General features: G+C 37.3%; 1 protein-coding gene across 1 annotated transcript in view; it reads right to left on the reverse strand.

Moving 5' to 3' along the window:
* Nucleotides 1-2548: 2548 nt before the first annotated feature.
* LOC143300789 (triacylglycerol hydrolase DDHD2-like) overlaps nt 2549-25315 on the reverse strand; it is a 30520-nt gene continuing 7753 nt past the window's right edge. Inside the window, exons 7-21 of the mRNA XM_076614722.1 lie at nt 22775-22838; nt 21270-21359; nt 20206-20347; nt 19043-19145; nt 18185-18290; nt 16620-16732; nt 15643-15801; nt 14893-14988; nt 13822-13931; nt 13075-13288; nt 12079-12090; nt 10799-10892; nt 9483-9719; nt 8480-8618; nt 2549-7835 (exon numbers count right to left, since the gene is read on the reverse strand). Of these exons, the coding sequence (XP_076470837.1) occupies nt 7328-7835; nt 8480-8618; nt 9483-9719; nt 10799-10892; nt 12079-12090; nt 13075-13288; nt 13822-13931; nt 14893-14988; nt 15643-15801; nt 16620-16732; nt 18185-18290; nt 19043-19145; nt 20206-20347; nt 21270-21359; nt 22775-22838 (2187 nt within the window). The 3' untranslated portion in view covers nt 2549-7327. The remainder of the gene's footprint in view (nt 7836-8479; nt 8619-9482; nt 9720-10798; nt 10893-12078; nt 12091-13074; nt 13289-13821; nt 13932-14892; nt 14989-15642; nt 15802-16619; nt 16733-18184; nt 18291-19042; nt 19146-20205; nt 20348-21269; nt 21360-22774; nt 22839-25315) is intronic.

Raw genomic sequence — 25315 nt, forward strand, 5'->3', positions numbered from 1 at the left:
ATATAAAGTTGACCGCTGTAGATGTGCGGGAACATAATTAGATTTTGGTTTTTAATAATTATTTGTCACACTTCTGGCCATGAGAGAGCCCCTTACAAAGAGTCGTAAGGCAAGAATTTAGTATAAAATGCATGAAATTGAAAATGTTTGTTTCCTTTTGACCTCAAAGAGCTCCGTTCCTAGCTTTCTGTTCAGAGTCAGTTGTCTGCCGCAGTGACCTGCCCACAGATCAGAATCAGCGCGGCAGCAGTCAGTCACATGTACTGTACCGCGCTTGTGTAACCTTCGCATGTTCTTGCCTTGCGACTCTTTGTAAGGCGCTCTCACACAGGCAGAAATAATAAAAACATACGATTCTGGACATTAAAAATCAAAATCTACTTATGTTCACGCCCCCTATAGTGGTCAACTTTATATCAGTGTTATCAGTATGATTTATTCTATTTTATTGTAAAAAGAACGCTTTTGGTGCTCACATTTGGACGTAACGCAAATCTTAATCTAAATTCCCTGGCCCCTAATGTCATGGACAGAACAAATATGCCTTGTATTATCAAATCAATCTACCAACAACTTAAACATTAAATTTGTTAACTTTTTTTTCAGGGAAATTGATGCAAAAAGTGTTAACATAAAGAAGTAAACACTACCAGAAATATCTTTTTAATCAAGGGTAGGGTGGTGGTGTTGTTTTTTGTTTGTGTGTTATTGTTTTTTTGTTTTTGTTTGTTGTTGTTGTTGTTTTTGTTTGTTTATGTGTGTTTTTTTTCGGGGGGGTGGGGGGGGGGATATTTGTTTCATTGGTCATGTTCTTGTTTTGTTGTTTTTGTGTGTGAATGTGTTTCTTTAAGGAATTCATGAATGGAAGTACTACAATGAAGAAAATAGGTTGGCAGAACAAAGAATGAAACAAAGAAAAACTACATATGAAAGAACGGCCAACCTAAATTGCGATACACCCACACACACCCACACATACATACATGTGCGCGCAGAGAAAGAGAGATAGACAGACAGACACTGACACTGACATGTTTTATTGTCCGTTTAGCATTAAAGCCCTCTAGACAAGGGGGAATGACAATTATTTTCATGAAAACAAAATACCATTCTAGTATCACACACACACACACACACAAACGTGTATTGGATCATCTTGAAATCGGTAGATGGTTAATGATCTTTTTTCTTATATTCATTGCTTCTGCAATGAATTTTGCAACACTTTTAATTACAACTTCGCTATTGCTGGATAGCAGACTTACAATATTGTTATCACTTGGGCTGTCTTTAAGTATATTTATTGCATTACAGTTTTTACGTTTTTTCTGCACAGGCAGTGCACTGAAATAAAAAATGCAAATCATTTTCTTGATCATTTCCACATGATGGACAAATCAAATCGTTTGAAGAATTTTCGCTTAAGTACCATCGCTCACAATTCTTCAGTCTGCTTACCCTCAACTGGAATTGCACGAAGTTATCCCTGTGCCATTTATCAGTAACAAATGATAAATATTCTTCTGCCTGAAAAACTGTTTTGAAGGAATAAAATCATCCATATTTGTCGTCAACCTCTACATCTGAAAGCCAGTTTTGCTTGTAACATGATATTTGTCTGTCTTTAAATTCATTTATGAAGCTGCATTTGCTCCCAATACCTTGACTTAGCTAAACAATACCAAAACTATTTTCACATAAGGTCTTTTGCATGTTTGAAACCCAGTTAAAGTGAGCAGATTTGTGTTGTAAAACGAGCATTTCATAAGCCTGTCTGCATTATCTTGACACTGGCAATCTGGTCAGTTTTAGCCAATATTTGATACATTTTATTGCTGTTCTGATATGAAAAGGATATCTTCCTGTTTCTCCATAGATTGATGTATGCAGTGGTACATTCAGGAATCTTTTGATTGCGTGTGTGCACTTTTTTTAAAATTTTTTATCTGTTTACCATCATCTTCTAAACCCCATACCTCTGCTGCACATGTTAACATTGGTTCAATTTGCATGTCAAAAAGTTTCCAAAAGAAGTGAATATCGATTGTTTTTAATCTTTTCAGAGACTTCAATATTTCCATTACCTCTCTCTGCCCTTTTCTACACACATCTGATAAGGCACTGTTGATACTTAATTTTGTCATGAAAACCATCCCTAAGCATGTGTTCACTTTTAATTTTAAAAATTTTTCTATGTATATGAGAAAGCTTCTGTTCCAGTTAAAGGTCGGTACAAATGTGTGCATGAACATGAGCATATGGCAATGAGATAAAAAAAAAATTTAAATGTATAAAACAATAAAAAAAAGGAAAGAAAAGAAAAAAAAGAGTAAAAAGAACCAACAGTCTTTCATTTCACTTTTTTTTTTCAGCATGATCAAACTAAAAAGTGGAAGGAAGAAACACACAGTCCTTGTGTAAATAACACAAAACTTTATTCAACCAGTCTTCATAACAAGCGTTCCTTTGCATTTATACAAATTATACAACCATCACCACTCAAACTGCAATGACTGCTGTAAGCTAATGACAGCTGGCCTGAGCTTGGACAACAACAACAGCAACAAAAAAGAAAAAAGAAAAAAAATAAGAAAAAAATGAAAAGCACTGCTTGAAAAGGAACAGAATGAATATAAGAGAAAATAAATATCACATATGAACAATAGCAATAGCAAAGACAATGGTAGAGAACTAATTCTGTATGCATATTCATCAACATTTCAATGACATATATATAACTTATCTGAAAATGAATATACTTACACCATTACTGACAAAAACACTTTTTAAAGCAAAGCTGTAATATTCTCCAGACTGTCACAGAGTATCCTTGGTCTCTCTCTTGCATGTACACTCAAAATACAATAAAACACGTACGAAAAAAAAAGAAATGCAAATAGTGGTAATTACGGTCGTTCACTGAGCAATCATCATTATCCTCAAACCACACATCCAACATTAAACAAAAAATACAGTAAAGTCAATTGATACTGTCTTCTGACAGATAATAAAACTATTCACACAGTAGATATATATATATATATATCTTTCTACAACAAAATATGACAACTGCTTTCATAAACTACGTGGTCCTAATCTTCACAGTAAGAACTGTTCGTGAGAGATGTTTTATACAACAATTTATGCCTGGAAAATGATGTCTAAACACTGATCACAACTGCATATTTGACAGATGAATGGACTCCACTGTATGACTAACTCTTGGTATTTCTGTCTCTTTAAGTCTTTTATACATTCTTGCGACACAGTATTCTGTTTCTCACTTTCGGTACCTAATTCAAACAATTCATGTAATATTATTCAAATATGGCAAGTTCCTGATGAAGACAAAATTGTCTGACTAGTTTGAATACAGTAACTACATTTTAAACACAATAGCTTTATGTACATTAGTAAAAGTCAGTATAATGTTGAGAAAAAAGTATACAAGTAGTTATTTCCCAAACATTTTGGCACTGATTTTCTTTTATGAGAGACAGACAGAGAGAGAGGGGGGGAATCTTACAGCATTTTGGGGTGTCAAAACCAAAACCGCTTAAAAAAAAATTATTGAGATATAATGATATAGTGCAACATTACATGAACATCTGTCTTAACGAAGCTGTGATAACCATGGAGGCTTTTTCGCCATGATCAAAACACTGTCAATGTCCCATGACCTGTTCTATTGTTACACAGACTTCCAGGAGAGAGGTGTGCATAACTACTATTCTGTCTCGGTTGTTGCCACACACACACACACACACACACACACACACACAAACACCATTTCCAGAGTCAACATGCTGAAATGTGGCACACTGACAACTATCAACACAAACTTGTTGGCATTATTTGGAGTACATCTGCTGCTTCATGACAGCAATCACAGCTTGTTCATTGCTGCTTCATTACAGCAATTACAGCTTGTTTATTACTTATTGTTGCTTATAGTCCAACCAACCACACAGAGCCATATCAGGACTGTCAAACCATACAAATTTCTAACCACACCAACACAAAACTGCCACATCTACACACACACACACACACACACACAACACACACACAAAATCACCAAGACAAACCTACAAAACACAGTTCATGACACATTATCTTAACCGTTTAGCTCCTTAGGGTAAATAAAACTTGGCCATGCTGAGGATGCTAGCCCTTCCACCTAATTCATCATCCCAAGATTACAAAAAAATGTAAATAAAGAAAAAAAAAAAAAGCCAAACATAAAAATGCATTTAAAATGCCATATTATAGGCAAATAACACAGCAGAATGGACAGCTAATGCCCATCCCAGCATTTACAATTTCACTATCTAGTTGCCAGAGGAAAACAGCACAGATAGTACAGCATAGACTGCGAAAAAAGAGAAAAAAAAAATGTCAAGGCTTGCTTGAAAAACGGAAAGGGGAATGGACTGGGAAGGCAGAAAAGGAGACAACAGTAAAGGAAGAAAAAAAAAGGCAGAAATAAAAGGTGAAAAAAGAAAGGGGAATGGACAGGGAAGGCTGAAAAAGAAGAGAACAGTGAAGGAAGAAAAATCACAGAAATAAAGAGAGCAAAAGAAAAGAGAATTTCTAGTACAGAATTTCCGGAAGGCAGTAGCATCCCACAGGAGGAATTACAGCGAACATTCAACCAGAGAAGAAATTCATGTTGTTTTTTTTTCTTTACACAGCTCCTCTTTTGCACACTCACTACTTGTAACATGGAGTAGGTGTGATGCAAATTTAGAGTGAATCAGTAACTTTTAAGGCCAGACACAGTAGTGAAATTTTGACCAAAATCATGATTTTTTGTGATTTTCGTTTTTTCGCATAATTTGCTTCTTCAACATCTAATCTTTATAGTCCGTTTCACCTGGGTACTATATTCACTTAAATAAAGCTTCAAACAGCATCAACATGTGTGATTTCTTGTGAGTACAAGCACATCTCTTTCTTTTCCCGTTTTCTCAGTTTTGTGTTTTGTCCTCGTAATACCATTTTTCAAAATGCTAATGCTCAAAAACTTTAAAAGATAGCATGTTCAAAATTGGTACTTTCTTTATGTATTCATCTTTACTATAGTGCAGTGGTTTGTATAGTACTAGTAAAAGAATGAATATACACTCATTTGAAAAAAATTATGTCAAGGAATACATACACATTTCAACAAAAAAACAATAATGTATTTATTCAAATTCCAAAATACCACTGCACTATAATAAAGAACAAATACAAATAAATCAAATAAAACAAACAGAAATAACATATCTATAAAGGTACCAAAGTTCTAAGCTTTTAATTTTTTTGTTTGTCGGCCATTATGGATTCGTTTCCATGGAAACTGTCAGGACAAATTGCACAAAATGACCTTTTAAGACATGTTTAGTCCATTATCTTTGCATACCATGTCACAGAAAGCCATAAACTTCAAGTTTATTTCATACATTTTTGTACTACCGTGTCTGGCCTTTAGTACTATGAGAGTGGAAATCATCCCAACAGCTTGCATGTGGGTCATGAAGCACCATTTTTCTTGTTTTTTTCTCTCATAGTTTGGTGCTTCTATACCCTTCCACAATGGTGATTTTTTTTCCTAATTCATATTACAATTAATTTCTAAGCAAGGATACTGGACACTGCTTATCATCCAGCCGACAGCACAGGGCCATATCAGGACTGCCCACCAACACAAAAACCCAACCGCCGTGACCTAGTGTAAAACAACAACATAAAACAATCACGCCCAACACCTATCTCACTCTCTGACTGCTCTAACTGTACAGCCCAGGGCATTGCTTAATCCTTAACCTGCCAAGGGATTTGTCAAATAACTGAATCCTATTTGCTGAGTACGTAGGTGTAGAAAACATATTGAGGATCACTTTCTTTTATGGACAAAGGTTTTAAAAGTACATATTTTCTGAAAGGAAAATGAATGGAGAATTCAGAAAAAAATATGTCTAGTTATGATGAAATGAATATGTAACCTAAAAAAAAAAAAAAAAAAAAATAAACATTACACATACAAACAAATACAATATACACAAGCAGATGCGCACCCGCACACACAAACACACACCATCCCAACAAAAAAATGTCTGGATCAAAATCATCAGCCCACTATCAAAGCCACTGACATGAAAATAGGCACACCACCATGCCCCCTCCACTGCCCTTCTGACCTTGCGTCTTGCTTCGATCGGAACACTGCAATCTGATATCTCCCCCACCCCTACTACCTCTTGCAGCCGTGACTGTCATGCACATTGAGTTCTATTCTGAAATCACTCAATGTTGTCTGCTGGAAAAGTTGAACTCTGTTCTGCTCTCTGGGTGAAGAGTAGGTGGGTATTCCTCACCTAAAGCTACTAATATCATAATTCCAAAGCAACATAAAAGCTTATTGCAAGACGGAGCTATTTAACTGCCGTTGGTGTATGGCTTTCATGGCAGTGGCAAGGGAGTGAATAGCCATCTAAAGTGAATCACAACTAACGTGGCTAAGTAATGATTGGTTCGGATTTTGTACCTTTTGAATTCAATCCCTGCAAAGCTAATGATTCTGTTTTTCCTTATCTATTGCCAAGGTGATAAACCTACAACGATACCATTGTTTATAGTGTGAATAATTGCATTCTTATTTTTATCAAACTACTCTCTCTTATCAAATAAATAGTTCAAAGGTTACAAGAACAAAAAATTGCAGACAAAACTGCTTAAGCAACAGTTCCTTCTGTTGCTGGTATGTATTCTGTTGATCTCAGAACACTGAGCAGGGCACACAGAAAAGGAGAGGGTGGCAAAGTGTTGGATAACGTTGCTGAATACACACAAACACACGTCATGAAAAGAAGTACTTTCTGTTGATATTTTTCCTTGGTTCATGAAATGCTATCAGCATAAAAAAAAAAATTCCCAGTGCCAACTGTAAGGTTTAATGTGGACTCGCAGACAGATCGACAGATACCTGAAGTACCAAACAATTCTTACAAGTTCTTTTATTTTAAAACATGCACACACAGAAAAGCAAATATACAACATGTGATTGTGTCAGAATTCAAAGAAAATTGTTCTCACAGCTCATGCCAACCCAATCACAAAAATCAGAGGCAATAACAATCTTCATATCAAAGATCCACTGTTTTCACGTTTTCCTTGACCCATCTATCAAACGCTGTGATCAGTCCAATGCAGCACACAAACACAAATCAAACAATTAATCTCCACGTGTGGTTTTTCAGACACCAACAGAGATCTTCGTCATCATATCATTCAGAAACCATACACATCCACAGCGCTATCAACACCACCATCTATCTTCCTACTAGTGTTGTGGGGAAGAACGGAAGAAGCCTGCTGTAGGGGGAGGACCTATACTGGCTCCCTGGCTGACTGGTGCCATCCCCTGACCCGCCAGTGGAGGCGTGTTGTCCCTGGAGCTGCCTTGGGATACTGGCCCTCCGGCTCCAAACGGCTGCGCAAAGCGTGCTCCAGGCCCTGCCATGGGAGGGGGGGGAAGGCCACCTCCAGCCCTCACTCCTGGTTGGAAGGGAGGAGGTCCTTGTGGCGGTCCTTGTGGCAGTCCTCGTGGAGGTCCTTGTGGTATTCCTTGTGGATGCCCAGAGGGATGGAAGGGGGCTGTGGAGAGTGGTGGGGGTATGGACACTGCTTGGCCGTCTCCTGGGTGAGGGGTCACTGACTTGGGAGGGGGGCCCATAGATGCTGGCATGACGGGTTTGGGCACTGAGCCATCAGGGCCTGGCATGAGGGGAAGGATGCCCAGTGGTGAATAAATCTCTTTCAGGATCAACAAAGCTGTGTCTTCAGAGGTCCTGCACATGGTGACAAAAAAAAACAAATACCAGCACAGTAGGTAAGAAGAACACAGTTTCATGTTAACCCCATGACTGCAAAACCTAATTGATTGAACTAATCAAGGTAAAGCAATCCCAAGCAAAGAACATCATGACAAAGAACAGCACCTGACCCACACATCTCATTCTATTGTACACTACAGTGAGACAACAGTTTTTTAATGAACATGCTTGTCCATACAGCCAAAAGGTTCCTGAACAATTTCATATTGCTGCTAAGACATACCTCCAAATACTTAAATCACATATGCACACACACGCACACATACACAGAACTGCAGCACCACCACAACCAGCAGCAACAGCATTATTCTTTTTCTTTTACTTTCTTTTTGTACATGGTTAATACAAAAATGATTGCCCCAGTTTGAGAACACACCCCGCACCACCTCACTGATTGTTGCTTTTTGATTAATGACAATGTTTAAGTGTTGTTTGTTATTTCTTTTTCTGTTGTTTGTTCTTTTTTGTTTTGTTTGTTTTGTGTTTAATCAAAAGCTGCTTTTGCTTATTGATGATGCTTTTTTTGTTGACTGTAGTTTTGTTGCTATTGTTGATGTTTGAAATTTGACTGTTCATCAGAAATTGACCAATTCACTCACCAGTAACAGCCATGACTCGCCAAGGCAAACAGATAGTCATTAAAGCTTTCAATGGGTTTCTCTTGAAGCACATAGTCCACACGGCGTCCTTCATTCAGCTGACCTGTAGGGATCTCCTCATCATGGGATGAACATACAGCTGTCAAGAAAAAAAAAGTTTTTTTTAAACTTTTTATACTGCTAGTAAAGAGCCATGCCTTAAAAACAATAAATAAACAAACAAAGAAAACAAACAAAAATATGTGTGTGCTTGACCATATTTCTGTTCCTCTGTGCGTGTTTGTATGTTCTGTGCCTTGCTGTGCTGTGCTGCTGCGTGCTGTGCTGTGCTGTGCTATAATGTATAATGTGTAGAAAATGCGAAAAAACTTAACCGTATGAAGAGCACAGGAACAGGAGTCGAGATGGCTGCCGGAAAAAGAGGCCGCTAGCCAGAGGGACAAAGGGGAGGTTACCTACTTCCAGGAGGTTATCGGCCATAGTTACTTTCGTTTTCTCCGCACAAGCGGATAGTAGTTTGCACAGGACAGGAATGTCAGACCCCTGCCGGAGTCTGCACTAGTGGGTCACGGTTAAGTATGTGTAATTAAATGTGTGTTTTCTTGTGCTGAGCTGTGTTGAGTGTGTTCTGTGTTGTGCTTTGCTGCCCTGTATTTTGTGTGTGAGTGCACTTTGTGTAGACCCAAACTGGAAAAGCTGTAACAAAATATTCAGGTAGGAAGGCTGGAGACTAGTGACACTTTATCATTAACTGCTCCTGAACACTTCAGTGCAACATTTATCCAAAATATGAACCAAATCTAACACCCCCTTGACCCCAAATGAGAACTCAATATATAGTATGTGTGTATGTATTGACAGTCAACGGAATTTTCCCCCCTAAAATTATGTTTAATCTAACTTACTGTGACCCAATGGTCATACACACACACACACACACAAATCTCAACGCATGCACACAAAAGTGCAGGCACCCTCTAACATGATACAACAGACTCCTTACAGGCAGTGTCAGACTTGTCCACCTCCTGCTGTCGCACCATCTGAGCCATGACAGAATCAACCTGCTGATCCACCTCATTCTCCAGCCCTGGGCTGCCATCCGACCCATTGCTCACAGCGTTGGGGTCCGTGCGGTGAGCGCGGGCAAAGTCATGCAGCGAGTTCCACGTGCTGCGAAGCGACTCCACAATTTTCTGCTTCAGATCTGTGCCCATCCGTGAAATGCTTTCTTTCAGCTCTGCAACAACCATAGCGAAAGTTCAGCTTCGTGCTCCATGCAGAATCACTTTTCTTTTTTATCACTCTGAGAAGAATAAAAAAAAAGTAATGGAAGCATCATGATGGTACTTTTATGATGAACAAAAATTTTAAAAGAATCATTTTAAAACATTTTCTGCTTTCTTGATGAGTTGTACATATTACAAAATTTTGAAGACATCATTTTTCACACTCAACTTATATCAAAAACATGAAAACATTCTTGACATTCCATTCACAGTGCTGTCTTTTCATGGGAACAATAGCACTATATTTCTGTGTCCTGTTATACACACATCATTATATCAAGCAATTCTGTATCATAAAATCAAAATATTCTTAAAAGTTCAGGTGAAAATAGAAAAAAAGAACCAAAAACAAACAATCCAGACCAAAACAGATGAGAAAAACCATACGCCAGTTCCAAAAACAAATTTACAAAAAATGTTCATCATTGTATCAGAATCTGATCAAACAGAGAAAGCTAGTTCTAAAAATTAATTTACAAAAAATGTTCACCATTATATCAGAATCTGATCAAACAAAGAAAGCCAGTTCTAAAAATTAATTTACAAAAAAAATGTTCATCATTATATCAGAATCTGATCAAACATAGAAAGCTAGTTCTAAAAATCAATTCACAAAAAAAATGTTCCATCATTATATCAGAATCTGATCAAACATAGAAAGCTAGTTCTAAAAATTAATTCACAACAAAAATGTTCATCATTATATCAGAATCTGACCAAACACAGAAAGCCAGCTCTAAAATCTAATTTACAGCAAATATTCATAATAAAATCCAACCCACTAAAATACACACACTAGAAAAGGAACCATTGTAAGTGTAAAGCACTTACAGCAAAATTATTTGATTAGGCACTTATCATCATTATTATTACTATTATTATCATTACTATTATTTGTATTTGCATTTCATTTTATCACAACAGAGTTCTCTGTGTGAAATTCGGGCTGCTCTCCCCAGGGAGAGCACGTCGCTACACTACAGCCACCCATTTTTATCATTATACAGAAAGACAAACATTGAACACTCACCCAGGTGCATCCTCTTCCTGCCTTTATAGTGGGGCACAAGCACTGGTTTCATGGTGGACATGGAAGCACAGATGAGAGGTTCCAGACGGTAGGCCTGTGTCACATTACTAATCCATGTTTGGGGGGTCGTCACTACACACGTACCTAGTCACAAACTGATCAAGCTAAGGTGAAATGTTGCTCTAGTTTCGGCAAAGTTATTTACAGCAGTATAAGAGGTGAAATAAAACGACACCTTTAGTATACGCCACTCTTATAGCAATCAAACGGCTCTAATACAGCTGATAACGATGTAATCCATTCCTTAGAACTGCAGTAGGCCTTTGATCAGCTTCAGCTCTGTCTGTCTACGTTTTGTTGCATGTTCAGTTTCATATTATATAAGGTGCATCGCTTGGAGAAATCATATGGTATTCAGATCTGTGTACCTCTTTTCCAAGAGCATTCATTACCTTTCATTCTTTTTTGATGTCGATCTTCTTTCCTTTCTCTGTGATCAATTGTTTGCTATGGTGTAGTGTAAGTTATGGCAAGAAGAGGTTTTGGGAATGCAGAATTACCGAAAATACCCCCACCCGGATCATGATTTCTCCGCTCACTATGGTCCATCATTCATCAATTCAACTCAACTTTACTAATCCTACTGAAAATTATATGAGCATTGAAAGGCTCGTCACTCACACCACACAGTCCCTCAGCCCACGATTGACACACACATGAACATGCTAAGGTTGAAAAAAAAAAAAATCTAAAAGTAAAATACACTAAACTGAATAAAAACATGAAAGTAATAAAAATTTATCATGCAGTAAAAGAGGTGTTTTAAACTAAAAATCAATTTGAAGAAAACACCATTTTAGAATACGAAACACTACAATAAATTTATTATGATAAGTTCTTAAACGGCTATGCCTACATCCACACAGACTGACCATAACAGATGTTATCTCATACACATAAAACTGCAGTAGGCCTTTCATCACACAAACACGCATTGCTGCTGTCTTCGTTTTAGTTACACTGTTCAAAGCAGTATCAATCATACAATAACAGGAGCTACAGCTGAGAAGCGGAAATCATCAATGGAATGATGTCAGATCTCTGATCACCTACTTATTCATCAAGTTATGCATTCATTCAACCTTTAACATCAGCTTTTTATATTGCTATATACATTTATATATGTTTGAATATATATATGTATATATGTATGTGTATGTGTAAGTATATCAGGGAAGAAAAATTTGGAAATGCAGAAATGTAAGCCCTGAAAAACTCACCACAGGATCAAACTGTATTTCAAGTCCGCATCACCATATGAAACAAACAACAACAACAAAATATCTGATGAAATGTTCAGTGTATCAATATCATGTAAAAAATAAAAAGAGGAAAATATTGAAAATCATGAAGCACATCCATATCAAGATGATATATCATCAGATATTAACACATTCATTTTCACTACTTAACAGGTATTTTAACCCTTGTCATACTAAAAGCATTGTTACTGACATTCAGCCATATGTTGGGCTTTTACCAAACCTACAAGTGTCCTGCTCAATGCACCTAATCTTACTGTAAGATCACACACAAACAACTATAACACAACAGAATGAATTTCTACTTCTTATGGCTCTGAGATAAAGCCTCTGGCCACTGAAGACAACACAAGAAATTACACTTGGCGTTTGTCAGAAAACACTTTCCTTGCTATAAAGAACTGTGCTTATTTTCTAGAACATGCATTTTCACTGTTGATATAGATTAAAAGACAGCAAGGCATTTAAGCAACAAAAAACAACAACAACAACAAAAAATCAAATCAAATCAGATCAATTCAGTTCAAAACACTTTACTGTCTGCTTCAACCAAAACAGAAAATTCTCTTTCGGCTTCCTCAAAATGCCCACCAGCAAATATTGATGTGAAAAACGAATGAGTAACTGACACACCCTTCCCTGATAACCACACACATATCAATATTATGTAAAAAGCAAATTATTTGGGTAAACTAATATTACTATTATTAAACAACAAAAAAACAAAAAAACTGATACATATAGGATGAAATATGTTTAAAAATTTAAGGCAGGAACTAACTCAAAGCATTCTATTCTCTCTTTTAGGCACTAGGATACAGTCAGAAAATACCTTCCTTGCTATGAAGAACTGTGCCTATTTTGTAAGATGTGCATTTGGACTGTTAATACACTGTATATTAAAAGATATTAAAAAAAAAGTTCAAAGCAAAAAAAACAAACAAGTGTACCTACAGGATGAAATATGTTGAAGAATTTGGGGCAGGTAGGCAGCTTGAAGTTCTCCCCCATCTGTTGCACTCCCCTGGCTGACAGAAACACCCCAATGGGAGACCCCAGGGCAAACAGGGAGGTGGGGGAAAACTCCAGCTGAGGGTAGCGCACAAATGGCTGCCCTGTGCCTGCCAGACCGCAGATGTAGTCCACCGATATACTGGACTGTGACTTTCTGCAAACACACACAGCAGAATCACTTTTGTGTGGTTCCATCTTAACTCCATGTCTGGGGATTATTTCACGGTCTCTGGAATATCTCTTAATACTGATCATCTTCATGTATTTAACCTTAGCTCCTGATCATACAAACATTTTCATGTCTCCTGAGTCGTCCTTTTTCATTCAATAATTCCATTTCTGATGATTTAAGTTTCAAGAAGAATATGTTCTAATGGAGAAACACAAACACACACACACACACAAAGTTACAAACACACACACACACATGCACACACAAATGAACAGGCATGCACACACACACACACACACACACACACACAATATACACACACAAACACAATCCCATGCACTGGCAGATCTTTTTAAACATGTACATACTGAAATCAAGCATCCTCCTCCCACAATACTCACCCTCACATTGCTTCAAGGTTCAAACATCTATGCATGTATGTAAAAAATTAAAACATTTATAAAAAAAAAAAAAATTAATAAAAAGGGGGAAGAAGGTGACAGCCAGATTCTTACTTCTGACCAGAGGCTTCCTGTTCCTTTCTTGTTTTCTTCTCTTCCAATTTCAACTTCTTCTCCAGTTCTTTCCGAATCTTCTTTTCCAGCTCCTCAACCCTTTTTTTCTCCTGTGAGAAGAGACACATCTTAAAGAACAAAAAATCAATATCAACACACTAAACAGTTTACTTAGGACAATAAAAAAACAAAATAAAAAAAAAAACCCCAAAAACCCCACATTCAAACACACAAGCACAAAGATGCTACATTAAAGCACTCTGACATTGTTTTTCTTGGCACAGACATACACTTGTAACATATGTACACTATTTACCACTGGAATAAAAAGAACTCGTCAATGTCTTTAAGCAAACAACATAAGGCTAAAAGGTTCTGACTATGAGAGGAACAGTGACGGGAAACCAGTGTAACGAAAGGTGCCATCCCTTAACAGTAGGTTACTTTGCACTTTTTAGCTCTACATTACAGACAGTTTGACCCCCCACATTTAAGATATTTTTCGCTGACTTGAAGAGTTTGTGACATTAGTACACATTCCTCATCTAAAATGTAAAGTGATTAAACAAGGATTTCATTACAAAAACTTTGTCAAAAACTTTTATCAGTCACTAGACTTTTGTTTTGTCAATATGATATGTGATACAAACAGCATGTTTATATCACAGCAACTGTGGTCCACATCATATGTTACATCATAATCAAAATAACATGTTTTTTCATTCACATATACTTCATGAGGTGCCATGGGGTCAGCTTGAGACAGGGAATACAAGGAAAACCCATTTACCATATGACTCAGCAGTATAGAACACTGTTTATGCTGAATGACCAAAATATTTTCATGGTTTTCACTGACACCAGAAGACAGAGCAATAGTAAGCCTACCATATAGAAAGTCATGCAGTCAAGGAACCTCGAATATCAATGAACTCCAACACAACCATCTGCCATCTTTGTTACCAACCTCTGCTTTTTGAAAAAAATATTGCCTTGTTTTTTGTTCATCAGATTTTTAAAGTTAAGACAACATACGGTAGGTGGCTGAATGACAGCCATAAATTCACTCACTTTGTTATCTTTCTCTTCTTGTACCATCAACAGCAGCTTTTTCCTTGGCCCCATTGGCAGTCCAAGGTCTTTAAGGTCTTGTTCACTGCACATGGTCTGCACAGAAAAACAACAATAAAGACTTGCACCTTTTACACTTTGTTTGCTGCATTTAGAGTCTATGCATCATGAAACAGAATCACAAAGATTTAATATTTTTTTGTCAGCTCACACACACGCACATGCGATGTGATGGACTGCGTATTAAAGATTTGTGTCATTTGCTCCTCTTCGTAAATGGTTCTTACCCCTTTACTATTATCACTTTCCATCAGATTTTAAAGTACAGTTACTATGCAGCAACATGGCAACTTAACTGGCATTTGAAGTAGCAATGCATACTAATAAATGTTTGAAACTTAGAATAATATGAATAATTACTGCTGTAATTATGTATACTTAGATTAAGTGTTATCACATGGTAATCTGTGCACTGACAGGTGCACACAATTTTTTTTGCAAAAAAAAAAAAAAAAAAGTTAATATGTACAATATTTCTCATGTTAATATGGGCCACATGACCTGCAAAAACCAAACAGACCATCATTGTATTGTATTGTATTGTATTGTATTGTATTGTATTGTATTATACTGTACTCAAAGACAGAGACACACATACACATGTATAGAGTCACAGGCACATACAGACACACACACACACACATAAAGTGTGTAGTGTACACGACCAAACAAACACACACAGAAACCCACCAGTGACTCCAAGTCTATCTGCTCAGAGCGGAAGACGTCCATCTTGTCCTTCAGGCCCACTTTCTCCAGCAAGCCCTCCAGTGTCACCTCTGGCACTGTGGGATCCTGCTCCTCCTCTGCCTCTTCCACCTCTGGCTCTGTCTCTGTGGCCGTGTTGTCCTGCAACAGGGGTGCCTGTCAGCAAAGCTTCTCGCAGCAGGAACAACATAAATTTTCAAAGATGGAAACATGAGGTTAAAAAAAAAATTTGGAAAATAACTACAATTAGCATTTCAGATATACGTTTTCATGAAGAGTTTTTAGAATATATTGAAAATAAATGTTTTGGACAAAGTTCTTACCCTTTTTTAAGCTGAAACAATCAATAGCATGTGCTTTCTGTTGCTTTTATTTTTCTTAAATTGTTGGATATTTTGTCTACATATCATTTTAAACAGTGGTTGTTGTATTGCGAAAGAAAAAGGGGGGGGGGGGGGGGCAATCAGAAGAAACAAAATTCAATTCAATATCTTCTGCATGCAAAACCTTTCCCCTGATTTACTAAATTTACCACATACTCAAGATACAGACATTCAACATGTATATTTGTGATGCTGGTTTGTTCACTGGGAAAAAAAATGTTTCTTTTAATTGCATGATTAAACTTTTCCCTATTTACCTGTAACTGTAAGGCAAAAACTAGGAAAAAATGTAGCAGGATTATGTCTTCTGTGACTGTTCTCAGGTTTGATGGAAGACCCAAACACCTTCGAAACTCTGGTGAGACACACATGTAAGACAGACAACAACAATGTTGGTAATTATAGATACATGCTACAGCAAGTTAATTCAGGATAATTATCAAGGGAGATTGAGAAAATTCAACTAAAGATAACATAATGAGCACTGCAGCCTTCCTACATGCCCAGACACTTTCCTGAACAATAATGAGGGAAACTGAGGGAATGAGACTTGAAGACAACACAACAAACACTCACAAAAGAGGTGTCAGTGTCATCCAGAGAGTCTGAGGCACTTTTGAAGCCATTCACGTCAGGCATCTCTCCTGGCCCATGTTGATGCATCAGTAAATCAAACAGTATTGACGCTCCTAAAACAAACATCCACAAAGCAAAGTCAAACATATTTCTTAAAATTTGGGCTTTGCTCCTACCTTCTTACAAGAGTACATAAGAACCAAACAAATACATACGCTTCCATGGAGTTTCATTTACAGTATGCCTGTTTGTTTTCACAAGTTTTTATTTGGTTTAACTGCTTTTGAGAATGAAAATATGTACAAACAGAAGTGAAAAAACAGAAGGCGGGTGATTTAGAAAACAGAAATGGAAAGAAGAAGACAATGGAGAGAAAGATATGAAGAAAAACAGAAAGAGAAAAATGGAAGATCAAGAAAATAATAAGAAAAAGAAGAAAGAATGTGGTCAACTGCATGACATAACAACCTGCAGTCTAGGTTTCACAGTGAGCAAAATCCTATCACCAGTCCCATCTAAAAAGTACACCAGGCCTAGAATTTTGCCATCTATTACACATCTTCCAAGCAAGCAATAAACCAGCCAATCTCCAAATTTACCTGGTCCAATATTTTACCACCAATTACACATCTTCCCCATACGCCTATGGAAATACACCAGTCACCAAACTTCAAATATATTAGGCCTAGAAGTAGAAATCTACCACCATTCACTAATTTCCCCTCCACACTTATCAAACAGTTACATACAATAAATTTACCAGATCCAGAATATTATTATCAAGTACAGAAAAATTCCCTCCCAACGATTCACCACACTAGAAATATATCAGGCCTACCAAACAATTTGCCACATATCAAATACACCAGACATAAAATTTTCCCTACAAACCAACTTACCACACGTCAAATACATCAGGTATATAAATTCATTTTCATGTATTGTGAATGTTCCTGCAGATATTTTCACCCAATTAATCAAACGCAACACTTCAAATAAACCAGGCACTAGAATTTGACCATCCATCACTAATTTCATCCGCACACCACTAAATGCATAAACAAATTTGTCCCATCCTATCTATGTGGCTGCCTTCACCTCTACACCCCAACTAACTCACGATCAGCTTCAGACCCACTCTGTCTCTGAGTTCCCATATTCAAACAATTTACAGCGGACCACTGCTCTTTCTCTGTCTCTGGACATAGCAAATGAAATGATATCCCTCTTTTTGCTTCGTGAAATCCCTGAATTCAGCTCTTTCAAGATCCGGCTTTCACACCTATCCCTTTTACATTATAGCCCCTCCAGACCTTCCCCTCTTCAATCCATAATTTCTCCAGCTTTCTATCTACATGTATTTAAAGTTTTGTCTTTCTTCCCGTTGTTTCAGAGTTATGACTGCGTGTAAAAGTTCTGAGTGAAACTGGGTTTTTTTCATTCCTGCACAAGATTTACTGTATATAAATACATTTATTATCATTACAATTATTATAATGATGGTTATTATCATTATCATGCCAGTCCCCACACTTCAAACAATGCAACAGCTGAAAGAGTCATACCCAGACTGTGGCCAGCCAGTGACACCTCCCCACTGAAGGTCGGGTTGCGTGCCAGAAAGATCTGGAACAGCCGGTTCATCTCCTGGCCCACTGTGTCACAGATAATCTGAAACAATCACACCCTATCAGTCGCTGAAGCAGTCATGAAGTGGTTCATCTCCTGGCCCACTGTGTCACAGATAATCTGAAACAATCACACCCTATCAGTCGCTGAAGCAGTCATGAAGTATTGCAGGGAAATGGTGTGTTAAATATGTACATGCATATGCTGTATTCTGAGTTTTGAAAGAAACAATGCTGCCGCACAAAACAACTGACCAGTTCCAAGAACAACCTATAAACTGTGAAGGAATCTTGCTTACTGTTTCAGACATATGTAATCTATAAAAAGGGGTCATGTTCAATCTAACAAGTATTAATAATCACTCTTTATATCAGGTACAAATATGTATTGAAGGAAGAAATAGTAACTCCAGAAACAACAATGGTTAAATCTTTTTGAGTTTTTGGCACGTTTAATTCATACAATAAAAAACCGAATCATACATTCTAAATTTGCACAATTCTTTTTGTATGACAAACTGTCACCATCTTGTTACAGCCTAAAACATTTCAAAACAAATTTCTGCAACAACCACTTCAGACAAGAGCTTGTACTGTCAATAACTTCACAAAACAAAACAAAACAAGATAACAGGCCACCTCATTCAAATGCCACAAATCTATCATGCTATAACAGCAGTCAGAAGCAAAGAACCAGAGATCCTTTTAATTTCCTTTTTCAACTCCAAGAAACAACTCACACACACACACATGCTTCCATACACACACAAATACACAGCAGGTCTATTCCCTGACCTGACAGTAGGCAGGACTAGTGTAGAAGAGAATGTCCATCAGCGTGTCATTCACAAAGTCACGTAGTTTCCTCGTGCTGGGCAGTGTGATAGACTTGAGGCGACTGCAATGACATATGCTGCATTGTGACATGTGAGACATGGATGTTTGAAACCAAGTTTGTTGTCACACAAAGAAATGGATACTTCAGTTTCTGACTGTGAAGAACAATAATGGGAAGTGCAGAAAATGTGTGGGTTGTCTGGATGAATTTACTTATTTGTTTATTAGCTGTAGTGTGTGGCACAAAACATTAGATAGATGGCCACATGTGGTCTTGAATGCGCGTTTTGTGTGCATATTTATATGTGTGCATGCATTTGTGTGTGTGCATATACGTATGTATGTGCATATGAGTGTGTGTGTGTGCACGTAAATGCATGCCCACACCAACACTTGAACAGACTTACTAATACTAATAATTATTCATTTGCTTTATCAAATGTCTCACACAGGTCTTGAAATGAGTGCAATCATAGACAGGTGAGTTGTGATGACAAAGTTCAGGGCTTTAAAACAAAACCATTACATAGGACTAAACAAACAAAACTGTAGCACTGGTGGGTATGGATCGTGAAGTTACTTTTTCAAAAGACAATCCATACATACAACGTTGCTGTGTGTAAATGAATATGATCACAGTCAGAACACTTTTACCCAAAAGCACACATATCTTATTTCATTATCTATTTATCTATCTATCTATTAACTATTACTATCTATATCTATTTTCATTTATTTAGTCTCTTTTTTTTTTATAGAAAGCACACACATTACCTTCAAACCGCAAGGAAATCTGCAAGTTCTGAACATACACCAATATCCACTCAACAAATAAAGGGCAAAATAGAACTGAATTAAGATTTATACCAACATACGTAAAAACAAATACATAAGACACAATTACAGCAACACCTACAGCAAAGAAACACATATGCAGAACCGTGCCTTCTGCACAAATGATTATGAATAATTCCTAAGTACAAAAATCCTAGTAACTTCACAAACTACATTTGTTTAATTAAAAACACTGAAAATCTTGTTTCTGAGATCAAACATATCTTCATTAATGAGTGTGGGCTCACAACGTAAATGAGTCTTCAACTGAACAGAAACCAGCTCACTTGTCAACACCAGTGGCCTCTGAGTGGACAGCCATGTGCCAGTGGACAGGTAAAAATTCCACCCGGTGGATGTGACCACTCTGAGCGTAGGGTCCAAAGTGGCTCTTGATCAGCCCGTTGGCAATGGACCGGAAGTCATCCACTGAGACACAGCCACAAACAGAATGGGGTAGTCATGGCGCAAAAGAAATAATTACCTGTTTTATGCAAACTTGCATATATATATGTGCATTACAGTGTCTGTGGGAGAGAGTGTTCTGTGTAAGTGAAGTATTGTACACGTGCATAATCATTATCATCTGTCCTGTGCAAGTCCAAATGTGCATGTATGCATCAGTGTCCATGGGAGAGAGTGTTACGTGTGAGTGAAGTATTGTGCATGTTAGCAGTGTGTAATGTGTGTATTCAGTTTCACTCTGTTCAGTTATACTTTATTCTTTACTGATCATTCGTGGAGCAATTGAAGAGAGCTTGCAGATAACTGACAGATGTTGTGTCACAACCACTGCACTCCCATCAAACTTTGGAAAAGTGTGTGTAGGTGTGAATCTGCATGCTCGTGTGGGTGAGTGAGTGAGTGAGTGAGCGAGTGTGTGTGTGTGTGTGTATGTATGTGTGTGTGTGTGTGTGTGTGTGTGTGTGTGAATATGTTAATACACCCATGTATGCGCATGTATACCTGTATGCAAGGATGCTTGTGTTTACTGTTTATGTGAAAATGGTTGTCTATAAAACAATATGTTACTTTTCTCAACTGAAGACTGCACCTGTGAAAATTATTCATAGCTGTATTTTGAGCATTTGAAACAAATGTTCAACAAGACATAAAATACAGAAAGAAAAACATTCAGAGTGAAAGAGAAACAAATAACTGCAAAAATCAAAGCTATCTATTTTATAGACTAATGATACTTTGAACAAAAATATGAAAAATTGGGTCAATAAATAAAGACTCCCCCAGATACTCTATTTCAGAATTAGATGGAAAAAAAAATCTCTTAGAAAAAAAAAGAAGAAAAAAAAAGATTAAAACAATTCTTTTACACTAGTATAAAAATACATACCACACTCAACAATGTTGCGGAAGCGTACGTCACACATATCTCCAATACCGTGCAGCACAAAGACCAGATGGTCAACATCTATCGCCTCCCCTGGTAATACAAACACACTGATTTAGTGGCATTCACATATTGTATACACATAAATATTCAATAAAGCCCTCTGTTAAATCACCTAGAGAGAAGAAGAAAACAGCACACAAAAAGCTACCGGAACAATGACTTATTTGTTTCCCAACTCTCATTGTTCTAATCATTTAGGGTAACCTTATTCATATTGCATATCTCAAAAAAAAACTCAAAGATTTGAAGACACTGAATGCATTTACCATAAAATCTAGACTATACACTGCAACTTTTCTCATCAGCTTTGACCTCTGGGGCTAAAACATTGAATGCAATTTCTGAATTTTCCCGATTTCGAGTTTAGCAGCATTCTCAAATCTGTTTGTTGCCATGTTCTCCAGTCTGATCTAAGCTGTGACAGTTCTAACTGTTCACAGTTTCTAATCCCAATTTTCACACGCCAAAACATTCTGTTCTGCACAGTTTTTGCCCACACACATGCTAAAATGCGACAAAATGCTTATATCAGGTTATGATACAGCAAAAGTTGCATTGAAATTAAAGGCCATCGAAAAAGGGAACCAAGCCACTGCACACGAACTTGGGGTGAATGAATCTATGGTTAGATGGAGAAAACAGTGGGGAGCAAGGTAAAACAATCCATGATCATCATTGGGTTTTGCAAAGCTGGACTCTTTGTGTGTAGCAGACGACTAAGCAGCAGTCAGCTCAGTCCAGCGTGACCCAGATTCATCCTTGTCAGCAAACACACGGCTGAAGTCAGTGATGCAAACATGACACAGGAAGCTGTGTTCCTGTTGTATTCCAAAACTGAAGTGAAGCTGAAGCTTTCAGTGGCTTCAGTGGAAAGAATACTGATGACAAATAATGGTGACTACTGGTAGATTTTGGTTGTGTGCATATTGTATCTTTGTTGCACTGGCATTTTCATTTTTGTACTGCTTTGTGCTTTGTGTGCATGTGTTGATTTCCTGTGGTAAGGGTAGCAGTTTATTTTGTAACAGTAATGTCCATATGAATTTTCACATGAAAACTTTTGTGTAATACTAATAGCCATAGCTTATAAACAATTGTGGCATGTGAATAAATTTATCATTTTTCCCAAATTTTGAGCATGCAGCTGATATACTGATGCACTTAACAGATAGAACATTAATAAATTTCTCATTTTTCCCAAACTTAGAGCATGCAGCTAACATACTTATGCGCTTTACAGATTGAACATTACATACTCATTTTTGGGACAAGAGGTGTTGTACAATTCAAAATTGAAAAAAAACACACACAAAAAAACACATGCACAATGAGTCAAAGAAAAACAATCGTCATTTGTGCTTGTATCCACATACCACACCCACAGTTAATGATAAATTAACCAGCACACACACACACACACACATTACATTGTATAACTTCCTCACCTTCCTCTATTGTTCCAATTTCATCCACTCCCCTCCTGACTACACGTGGTCTCATCTGATCACCCTGAAAAACAAATAAATAAATAAAAAGATTTGTATTGGGCAGGGAATGTGCATGGCCTTGTAATTGCCAACTGAAAAATCATATTTCCTCAGTTCCTGGGACTGGCTGAGTGACACAAAATCTGTATTAATATTTCACAAACTTAGAAATTGTTCTGAAAACAATGTTTAGGAAAATTCCATGCGCCAGACGGCAGTAGTTTTGACGATTAATATCTTTAGAAAAACACTAATAATTCACAAATCAGTACATGTCAGAATCATAATATATCATTTCGCTGTGTGTCTCTTGTCTGTGTGTCAGTGTGTGCTTGCACATATGCATCAACATGCATTTATGTGCATGTGTGTGAATGAGCATGGGCATGTATGTGTAAGTATGCTGCTGCTGTGTAGATGCTGCAATATATTTTCGGGTTTATGTGTGTACTCATTTTCAAAAGTGAGAAATGGCGGGGTATCTAGTCATCAGGTGTGTGGGGGTGGGGGGAGGGCGGGGGTGGGGGGTGGGTGTGTGTGTGTGGGGTGGGGGTGGGGGGGCGGGGCGTGGGGGTGTGTAGAAGTGCATTCATGTGTGTGTGTGTGTGTGTGTGTGTGTGTGTGTGTCTGTGTCTGTGTCTGTGTGTTGTGTATGTGTGTGTGCATACATACAACTCAACATTGTCAGCAATAAGCACAGGACTCTCTTCATTTAAGTCACAAAAAACTGGTGAGCTGGCACAACAACATTAGAAGCAAAAATTCAAAAAAGAGGAACAATCAGTGGGGAAAAAAACCAAGCATATACATACATACATACATATATATATATATATATATATATATATGTCAATGCTTTATTACATTTCTTAACAGCATTTGCTTTTTTCTTCTGCACTGAAGCAGTCTTTCATGAGTCATACAGGGAAAAAACACAGCACACAAAACAACATGAAAGAAAGCACCACTATTTCTAAGCCTATTTTATATCACTCTATTAATTTAAAGAGCTATATTCAAAACAAAAAAATCCTCTGCTCACACTGCAACTGCTAACTATGCAATATAAATGAATATTTCTATTCTTTTAAAAAGCACACATGCTTACATACACACATTAAAAAAAACAAAAACAACAACACCAGTCCATGTATACAACTACAACAGTACAAGCACACACAAAAAACTAAAAACGTTACCAACAAGAAAAACAAGCACAAAGCAAAGAAAGTTAACATAAAAGCAAAAGATCAGTACAATATTTTTATAACCTTCAAGACAGATTTAATTACCACTGATGTTTATTAACAATAATTTAAAATTGTTCGTCCTGCTGGTTTGGGAAACCCAAGTACACCAGGTTCTGAGTCAGCCAAAACTACAAACACAACAGAAAATTACATACATTTCACAGAGTAACTTTTGCTGTAAATCACCAGATTGAACTTCCATCAAACACATGGGTTAAAGTGAAGAAATGTTCTTTTTCTGGCAGCAGCTTCTTTTGTGTCTGTTAAATATTCCCAAGACAAAATTATACTAGAACACTGACACTTATAAACAGGAATGTACAAACTGTTCAACTAAGTATACCAGTTTCTGAGTCTGCCACAACTATGTTTAACAAGAGAAATTCACATACATTTCATTGGGTCATTTTCGCTGCAATTCACCATTCTGGACATCCATCACAGGAATGGATGAAAGTGACAAAATCTTCTTTTTCTGATAGTAAATTTCTGTCAAGAATTCCCAAACCTAAGAATTGCCTTGCTGTAACATCAATCTCACAAAATGTGATGCGTTATCCTGCTGTGCACCGTGTAGAATGAATGCAATGCTGTTTTGCACTACTGGTCAATGGAATGAAACAAATGTGCTAATTACTGCGTTCAGTATTTTTATTGTTCACACACAATGAGACAATGCATTCCTGAACTCAATACTGACACTCCTGGAAGGACTTCCAATTCAGTTTTCTAATCCTCAATTTCAAGAATGCTGATAAGTTATCAACAATTTCGTCAAGAACCTGGGTGTTGTCTTTGAAAACACACTGTCTATGTCAATTACAGCATATCAATTCTACTTGGAAATATCTGTCTACTGCCACATCATCTAAACTCATCACTTCTCTCATTCTCTCTCACCTTGTCTACTGTAAAGTTTAACTCACTATTGTCTGGTTTGCACAATTCATCCATTCGCTCCCATCAACACATAGAAGACTTCTGCTTAACTCAGAAAGAAAAGATCTGAGCACATCACTCATCTGCAATCTGTTCTTTGGCTCCATCTCACACAGAACAATGTACAAATTTTGCCATCTGCCATAAATGTACAGACAAATATGCCCATCCCATATACCTTCACCTCGCACCCTATACCACTCTCTATGATCAGTTGCAGATCCACCCGGTTTTTGCATTCCCCAATTCAAACATTCCACAGTTGGCCACTATTTTTTTTCTGTCTCTGGACATTGCACTTAGAACAATC

Source organism: Babylonia areolata, chromosome 2 (assembly GCF_041734735.1).
Source record: "Babylonia areolata isolate BAREFJ2019XMU chromosome 2, ASM4173473v1, whole genome shotgun sequence".
Taxonomy (NCBI): Eukaryota; Metazoa; Mollusca; class Gastropoda; order Neogastropoda; family Buccinidae; genus Babylonia; species Babylonia areolata.